General features: G+C 48.7%; 1 protein-coding gene and 1 pseudogene across 1 annotated transcript; both read right to left on the bottom strand.

Annotated features, from left to right (window-relative positions):
• Positions 1-255: 255 nt before the first annotated feature.
• On the bottom strand, positions 256-1,923 carry LOC119279678 (annotated as a pseudogene).
• A 1,635-nt stretch (positions 1,924-3,558) lies between these two features.
• Positions 3,559-6,849, bottom strand: LOC119279677 (probable F-box protein At4g22165). Its single transcript, XM_037560842.1, has 3 exons — positions 6,752-6,849; positions 5,076-5,251; positions 3,559-4,961 (listed from the first exon to the last, which is right to left on the bottom strand). The coding sequence occupies exons 1-3, from the start codon at positions 6,847-6,849 to the stop codon at positions 3,766-3,768; spliced, it is 1,470 nt and encodes a 489-aa protein (XP_037416739.1). The 3' UTR covers positions 3,559-3,765.
• Positions 6,850-9,660: the final 2,811 nt, after the last annotated feature.

Raw genomic sequence — 9,660 nt, 5'->3', positions numbered from 1 at the left:
ATTACATGTAACAGCAGCAATCTTGATGGACACAAAATAACTACATTCTGAAACTACATCTTCAGAACCACGGCAACTACAAACTCCCGTTTCTCATGATATGTATCACATAGTTTCCTGCCACATATTATATAGCTGTTAATGTTGCACGCAACGACAAAGGCAATGTCTACAGAGTCATTGTGACAGGATGGTATGTCTTTGACCGGTTAAGGTGATAGATTAGTTTGATTTACCGGCGTGGTATCCCAAACCTTAACCTGTCAGGCTCTCCTTTCTCATCATTGTGACAGGTTAAATTGTCGTGATAATACTACAGGATGGTATCGATCGATGCAGGCGGGGCCGCGGGGTTCGGGGTTTCGAGAATTTACCAGCATGGCGAACGGCTTGGTGCTGCTTCAAGCTCTCGGCCTTGGTGAACACCTCACGGGCACAGCTCCCTCGGCCGAGGGTACCTCCTGAATTGTAACCAATCAATAATGGCAATTAGTTGCTAATCAATGGTGTGGGTTAATTAGTAGTAGTAATAAGCTAACTAATAGAAGAGGATTAAGCAGAAGCGGCAGCGGCATGAGGAGTTGAGAGAAAACCTTGACACGGGCTCGACGTTGATGGCGCGGCACTCGTAGCAGCCGGAGAGTCCACGAAGGGAGGACGGGTGCTTGCCGCCACCGCCCGGCGGATGACGACGAGTGGTGGGCGCGGTGGGAGGAGCGGTTGACCGGGGCGGTCGACGACGACGGACGCGGCGTAGGAGGCGCCGTCGACGGTCGGCCGGTCGCCACGTAGAACATGGAGCAGAGCAACGTCCCCCAGTAGTCCCCGGCGCCGGGGCCGCCTGGTCGTGCACGCGCGCGGCCACCGTCGTGCTCCGGCAGCTCAGCAGGCTCTTCAACTGCTCCCACGACGACGCCGGCCGCGCGCGCTCCTGCACAGCCGCCTTCTTCGAGCTGACGCCGAACCGATGTTGGTGGTCCTTGGACGCGATGAGCCTGTCCTTGGCGTCGGTGGTGGGCGCGGCCAGGGCGGGGCTCTTCTTGGGTGTCCCGGCGCCGGCGCGGCGGACGGGAGTCCTCGGCGCGGGGGAGAGTGGGGGCGGCGCCTGAGGCTTCTTCTTGCGCTTGCTGTGGTGGTTCGACTGCTGGGGCTGCTGGCCGCGATGGCGGTCGGAGGTGTCGGTGGTGGAGGAGGGCAGGAGGAGCGGGCGGCGGGGACGAGAGGAGAGGATCGAGCGAAGAGGATGCGGCGCTGGCCTTTTACCGCTGGTGAGTCTAAGGTTTCCTGACTAAGCGTACGTGAAATCTGAAAAAAAAACACCTAACAAGGCCCCCCGGTCATCTATTTTGATAGGCAATAAAAATGTAAAACACAAAGCAACGGTTGACAGATTGACAGCGAGATAAATCGTACCACACTAAAAAGATCGTGCGATCGATACTGGCCAGCGTGCGCAGGTGCCCCAGTTATGCGGGTAGGCTAGAGAGGTTTATATGTTCGATATGGCGAGGGCCAACCCAGCGATTCAGAAGCAACTATAAAAAGAAGTGTTGAGCATAAAAAGGTGATCTACTCTAGTGGTAATGCTTCTCAAAGTGGGTGGGGTGATATGTTTTTCTTCTTAGGAACTCACTGTAGTGTAATGCCATGAGCATGTGTGTCAAGATTATACCATAATACACTCTTTATATTGCATCATTGGTTTTGTGCTCACTTTGTAGTTTTTTTCCATTGGATTTAGTGAAAGCTCGATGACGATTGCTATGCATCCACTGAAATAACTAAAATTTCCATCGATTCATTAGCTGATGATATGGTAAGATTAATTAGTCGTCACATTTCTTTCATATAGTTAAGTTTGTAATGTATGACCAAGTGTGGCTCCATTTACCTTCTACCATCCTTATTACTCCCTCCTTCCATCTATACAGGGCCTAATGCATTTTTCGAGGCTAACTTTGACCAAATATTAGAGTAATAATATATCACATGCAACTTACACAAAGCATACGGTCAAATTCGTATGTGAAAGAACCTTCTAATGATATAATTTTCACATTATAGATCTCATGTAGTACTATTAATCTTGTCAATAGTCAAAGGCGGTTTTGAAAAATGCATTAGACCCTATACAAATGAAAGGAGAGAGTATGGTGTAGAATCACCCTGAAGAAGGGGGCGGTCAAGGTGTCTCTTATTATGCTGTAGAATTATCATGAAGGAAGGGGGGTGGCCGAGGTGTCTCTCAGTCCGCATTGGCTCGTGGATCCTCTTGTCCTCTCTCTCAAAGCATCCGGACTGTTTGGCTCTTGTGGACCGTTGTCGGTTAGCTAAATGGGATGGGGGTATAGAGGCTCAGATTACAAAGGGACTACAAAGTTTCATTTGGAAAAGCAGCTCTGCAGGACTACTCGCCTAGGAATCAGGAAGTGTGGTGCAGACCGAATTAGACACCAGATCTTACATCTGTAATATAGGTGGTTGTGTCAAAGGTCTCGGGAGAGGTGTTGTCTGCATAGGCTTGGCCGCTTGGCCTGGCTGCAGTGGTCGGGACATTAGGATAACCCGAGAAAAATAGAACAAAGATATCATGTAAATGACCAGTATCTGATTTGAGTATGTGAAATGAGGTACTCCCTCCGTAAACTAATATAAGAGCCTTTAGAAGTCAAGTGTTCCACTGAGAATAGAAATGAAATACTTTTATGCTTATTTAAAGATATTTGTATTATTCTACTGAATTCCATCGAAGGTAGTCTATTTAGCTGACTCAATCCCTACCGCTACTTGTATGGTACTTATTCCGTCCCAAAATTCTTGTCTTAGATTTGTCTAAATACGGATGTATCAAGTCATGTTTTAGTATTAGATACATCCGTATTAGACGAATCTAAGACAAGAATTTTAGGACGGAGAGAGTAGTATTTAGTATATTATTTATTTGATTTCCCAACTAATTGAAATCTTTGTTATCACTCTTCTCCATGAATGTGTGCCTAGGTGCACCTGGCTCGCCTGGTTTTTCTTTGTTGCTGAACATGGTGGCCCTTTGGGTAGAGTCCTAAGATTTTTTTCCCCTTCAAATCTGTGCTTCTAAGATTTCATTAATGCACCATCCATACAATCTATGATGCCCAGTCATGTCTCCTGTTACATGTTTATTTTTTATGTTGCTTGTCTTGGCTGATTGATTGGTTGTATTTACTACATATATTGCTGTGTATGTTGTTATACCAAGCCAATTTGTATATGTAAACCTTCCTTTTCCCTGAGTATATGAGATTTCGTTGATTATATTGACTAATATATAAGGTTATGTTTGTACAACTATAATATGTTTCATGTGCCCATATATTTACAAAAAACCGTATCACTAGTTATGCAAAACGCCAGCACGGAAACACGAAATCATGGGTAATACAGTAATAATAAGCTAATAAGCACACAGGCACGAGCGCCATCAAGGTTGTGCATATGTTTGCTCTTTCCGTGTACTTTCATACTCCCTCCGTTCCAAAATAGATGACCCAACTTTGTACTAAGGTTAGTACAAAGTTGGATCATCTATTTTGGAACGGAGGGAGTACTTCAGAGAATGATGGCCAAGTAAAATGGAGACACTGCATGGCCACAAAATATATTGAACTGAATACGGTCACTAGCAACACTGTAATGTTTGTTGAGACAAATATATAAGATAAAATAGAGTAAACATAACTAATCGTTTTAGCGGGACAGCCACAACCTGACGAGATGTACCGTCTTTCAGATATTTGGAATGAACCAAACTTGCTGGGGACAAAATGCAGAATATTTAGATGCAGGAAGAACTTCCTCAAACGTCTGATTTTCCAGGTCATAAATCACTACACCTTTCCAGCCCCTGAGACCAAAATTTGCTTCCTGTGTCAACCAAGGTGTGGCAAAATAGACATGGTTGGGTCTTAGCTCCTTGTAATCTTTGGTATGCAAACATACGGATTCATTCAACCCAACAAACACTGCGTGCTCCTGGAAGGCTGTGGCAGAACTCAGTCTGACAAGTTTGTGCTCCTCGACATTGACTTCAAACACCTCAACCATGACCTTCCTAGGATGATCATTGCGATGTTGAGTTCGGATCTGCAGGAGACAACCCCAGGGAGTAGACACCAGGAACCGGGTAAGAATCCTCCTGTATCTTCCATCCCCGCCAGCAATGATCACCTGTTTGTTTGGTTCATGTGCTGGCTCTTTATTGAGATCCCATGTCTCGACCACCCCACACATTGTCACCGTGTAGAATCTGCCATTGTGGTAGACACAATCAGCGTATGAATCCTTCCCCATCTCACTAAGAGCCGTACCATGTCGCCAGCTGTTCTCTCTTGCTCTCGCAAAAGAAACCTGATTATTCCCATAGATGGCCATGGCAATGTAGTCACCACCGTCGTGAGATGTAGATGGATCAGATGACAACACCACCTTCTGGTAGAACCAGCGGCCAATGTAATCTGGAGGACTGATAAGCTTGTCAGAATTTCCATAATAATAACCAGCAATGCTTCTATCATTGTCGTAGACTCCCTCGACACATTCCAGATCAGTAATAGGCGGGAGAGGGATCATGGCCAACGTGAAGGGATTGCAGAACAAAAGATTGGAGAGTTCGTCAGAGGCAATGAGCCAACCATGGGAGGCTCCACACCAAGAGAGGTTACGCCGTCCTTGAGGATAGCTAACCATGTGTATCTTATCGGGGTCGAGAACGTTGCGGAACTCACTGCCTTTCGTTTTCGTGAGAGGCTCAGATTCGCGGGACACAAGCCAAGGTGTGCCAGAACGGACGCCGGAAGCCACCGCGGCAGAGCGCCATGAAGTGCAGACGGCTGCCACAGCAAGAGCTCCGGGGAGCTCAAGGTGTTGCAGGATGCGGTCAAGAAGATCCCAGGGAAGGTCCGACCAGCTCCTAGCACAATGATCTGCCATGATAGAAAAAAAGAACAATTTTTACAGCCTCGGGACGTCCTGCCGGAGCAGATTATATTAACTGCGTAGCAACCAAACAGAATTCGACTCGGAATTTCAATAAATACCTGACTTATTTTCTCGCGGCAGGGATAGCACGATCCACAGGATGGTTTTGAAGATTTGTATTCCGGCAATGAAAGCGGCGGTGCCGAGGCGGAATTGTTTCCTTGGGCCGGTGCCGAGGCGGGCCGGCCGTCGACAGCCGCTGACGCACGGGTGGGGGGCCGGGGCGGGGGGAATCCTCAGGTTTGGGATAAGTCCATAGGTCAAAAGGGAAAAAAACACATAACAAGAAAGGAAATCTTAATTTTATCCTAAAATCTAAAAAGTGGGCGCGCGCTATTTGGGCGTCTCGAGCGGCCGCTCTGTCACACACATGCATGTGTATTTTTTTGTCTCATAGCGCATGTTGGTGCTGGCATTAAATGTGTTCACCCATTAGTTAGAGAAAACAGATCCATGTACTTTTATTTTGGGATTTCAAATTCTTTTAAAGCCGCATCTTTTAAACCACACGTCGGAATTCAGTCCCGTTTTCATCGTTGGATTCATCGCGACGAGATCTTTGAAACTAGATCCTGCATGGATATGTTTCGACGAATTTTTTTATGCCAACTTTGATACTATATGGCGCAACTAAAATACTGCATTGTGCAACTTTAATACTACATGGTGCAACTCTTTTTAAAATCAGTTGGCTTGTAATTTATTCTAGTTGTACACACATTAATGTTTATTTGGCTTATAATGTAGTCTAGTTGCACACACGTTGATGTTTAGTTGTCAGAAGGACTAGTTACACACACATATGCTCAGTTGGCTTGTAATTTAGTCTAATTGCACACACATTGATGTTTAGTTGGCAGGACACTAGTTGTACACACATATGCGCGATTGACGCGGCAATGTAGTCTAGTTGCATACACATTAATATTTAGTCGACAGGACTAGTTACACACATATATGCTCAATTGGCGCGGCAATGTAGTCTAGTTGCACACACATTGATGTTTAGTTGGCAGGACTATTGGCACACACATATGCTTAGTTGGCTTATAGTCTAGTTGCACACACATTGATGTTTAGTTGAAAGAAAGACTATTGACACACATATGCTCAGTTGGCGCGGCATGTAGTCTACTTGCACACATATTGATGTTTAGTTGGCAGGAAGACTATTTCGTCGAAACATACCCATGCGGGATTTAGTTTTGAAGAGCATGTCGCGAAGATTCCAACGGTAAAAACAGATCGCAATTCCGATGTGCGGATTAAAAGTTATGTCTTTTTAAAATTTTGAAACCACAAATAAATGCATAGAAGAACAAAGTGCATGCATCGAAAGATATGGTTGTGTTGCTATTTAATACGTCGCGGAAAAATAGATTAGATGAGAAAGATTTCCTGATTAGGAAAGGGGACAAAAAAATTCCTTAAATAACCGGCCGCTTGCTAACCATACTGAGCGGCTGGGCGCCGGCTAGACGCGTCCTAGTTTTATTTCGCGCGAAATCTATTCCTAGTATACCCTAAAAAATGGAAAACATATAAAATCTATCGGATGATAACAAGGGATAAACCACGCGCACTGATCGACACGTGCCCTGCGGGCCCATCCACCGCTTCCGCGGCTGTAGCCTTATCCCTTCCCGTCCTCTCTCCTCCACCCGTTATTCCCCATTTCTGTTCATAGAGACTCTTCCATGGCGACGCAAAACGCAGCCAATCCATGGAAGCAAACCAGGAGGAGTGATGGCGCCAACCACCCTGTTGCACCCCGCGACGTAATGAAGGACGGTGGAGCACCGCGCGGCATCGCCACGGGTGCTGCAACTCCATGGAGGTGACACACACGCAGGGGGGAGGCGGTCGCTCGTCGGCACTGCCGGCGATATGATGCGGCGCTCGACAACGACCGTCGGTGCGGCGACGCAGCAACTCATCAATGGCACAACTCTGCGGTCCAACCTCGAGGCAACACTATTGGCGCTCCAAGTCACCGGCAGCGTAGCTGCAATGGAGCACTCGTCGCCGGCAACACTTCATCGTAGCATCCGCCATGGCCGCTGGCGCCGCATCTCAGCTTCCGTCGTCGTCACCACGCGCTGCGTCGCAGCATCCGCCATGGCCGTCGGCGCTGCATCTCAACTTCCGTCGTCGTCACCACGCGCTGCCTCGGAGCTTCCGTCGAAGCATCGTCGGTGCTGGTGACCGCGGCGAACGACCGATGGGGGCACTGAAACACCGGCGATGGTTGCCTTGAAGCTGCAATGGAGCAACACCGGTCTGTCGGAAGCATAGCTGGCGCTGCAATGTAGCCTCGCCGGAGTTGCAATGGAGCTTCATCGGACGCACCCGTTGTCGGTGTCAAAACCGGCGGATCTCGGGTAGGGGGTCCCGAACTGTGCGTCTAGGCGGATGGTAACAGGAGACAAGGGACACGATGTTTTTACCCAGGTTCGGGCCCTCTCGATGGAGGTAAAACCCTACTCCTGCTTGATTGATATTGATGATATGGGTAGTACAAGAGTGGATCTACCACGAGATCGAGGAGGCTAAACCCTAGAAGCTAGCCTATGGTATGATTGTTGTTCGTCCTACGGACTAAAACCCTCCGCTTTATATAGACACCGGAGAGGGCTAGGGTTACACAGAGTCGGTTACAATGGTAGGAGATCTACATATCCGTATCGCCAAGCTTGCCTTCCACGCCAAGGAAAGTCCCATCCGGACACGGGACAAAGTCTTCAATCTTGTATCTTCATAGTCTTGGAGTCCGGCCTCCCTCAGTAGCCCCTGAACCAGGCTTCAATGACGACGAGTCCGGTGCACACATTGTCTTCGGCATTGCAAGGCGGGTTCCTCCTCCGAATAATTTATAGAAGATTGTGAACACCAGGATAATGTCCGGCTCTGCAAAATAAATTCCACATACCACCGTAGAGAGAATAATATTTACACAACTTCAATCTGCTGACGTATTTTGTAGCATTACATCATGCCACGGCCAAGCCTTTACTCGAATTGTTTTTATTGTTCCACCTCAGCGCGTTTAGCGAAGCGGTTTCCTTGGCACGTCTTGTCGAAGCAGAGATCGTGTCCCCATATTCCGGGATTCTCATTAATACGGACGTGGGTAACCCAACCGCGCCCGTCGCCACGCCCCCTCCATCGGAGGCGAGTTCCAAACGGTCATGGGGACGACTCTTGGTATTCTACCCCTTTATAATGAGACCAAGGCCTGTTTTTTCTTCAATCCTTAATCGAATCCGCCCTTCGCCCCGAGTTCCAACACCCAAGGCTCCAGATTCGAGCGCTTCGGACCTTCGCCAATGTCCGGCTCCGACCTACAGGGCCGGTGGACGTGCTAAAGCTGAGAGACGCCAGGTATCTAACCTGTGAGATTTCGCATAGGCTGCCCGCCCAAGGGCAAGTCATTCCCACCCCCGAGCCTGGTGAGAGCGTGGTGTTCATGTCTCACTTCCGTCAGGGTTTAGGTTTCCCGACAGACCCCTTCTTGAGGGGGCTCATGTTCTATTATGGGCTGGAGTTCCATGACTTGGCTCCGGAGTCCATCCTCCATATCTCATCTTTCATTGTTGTCTGCGAAGCCTTCCTCCGCACTACCCCTCACTTCGGATTGTGGCTCAAGACTTTCAACATGGAGCCGAAGATGATCGAGGGGCGACAGGCAGAGTGCGGAGGGGCAGTTATAAGCAAGAGGGCCGATGCTCTATGGCCCGAGGGCTCTTTTCAAGAGGAGCTTGGTTTGTGGCAACAGGAGTGGTTCTACATCACCGCTCCCAGGGGCACCAGGCAAGTGACGCCACCTGCCTTTTGCCCGAACCCTCCACAGCGGCTGGCGTCATGGGTCAACAAAGGGCTTGACTGGGGGCCGTCCAAGGACGTGCCAATACTGCAGGGCCGGATTCGAGACCTCCAAGAGAGGGAGATCAATCTGGTTGTAGTGGCGCAGGTTATGCTGATCCGGCGCCTTCTGCCCTGCAAATGTCGCCCTCTCCGGCTGTGGGAATTCAATCCGGAGGGACCGCGTGCTCTCCGCCACTTCATGGGTGTGACGCCCATGGAGATGTACAAACTGTTCTTCGGATCACAAGAGATGCGTCCGGACTTGACCGAGGATGCTGGCCTAAGCTGCAATCGCCTGGATACTCAAGTAAGTAGTTCCCGTGCACGGACGTGTTATCCGTGTATTCATCATAATTCTTTCTCTTTTTTTTAAAAAGCTGTCCCCTGAACAGGAGTGGATAGCAGAAGCAAAGCTTATAAGGTGTCCGGCCCCCCTCCCTGAGACCACGCCGGATCCTGTGTTAGCCAAGATGCTGGAGGCTGTGCCTTTAGAAGAGGGAGAAGGGGGAAATAGGGAAACTACCGCCTCTGCCAAAGAGGCTCTCAAGAAAGGGGGGATCGAGAATCCCTCCCTCCAGGGGTAGGAGAGGACTGCTTACGAAGATTCGGAGGCCAAGGCCTCAAAGCGGGGGAAGAAATCTTCACCGGAGGGTCTTGTGCCAGGAGAAACCCCGGCCGCACTATTTCCCCAAGGGAATCGGCCCTCCAGCGAGCCATAAGTAGAAAGGAGGAGTTTTATAATAACGGACATCCCTGTTTTTATTTCTGAGGATAACCGAA

This window comes from Triticum dicoccoides, chromosome 3B, assembly GCF_002162155.2.
Source record: "Triticum dicoccoides isolate Atlit2015 ecotype Zavitan chromosome 3B, WEW_v2.0, whole genome shotgun sequence".
Lineage (NCBI taxonomy): Eukaryota > Viridiplantae > Streptophyta > Magnoliopsida > Poales > Poaceae > Triticum > Triticum dicoccoides.
This window is presented reverse-complemented; position numbering and strand designations above follow the sequence as displayed.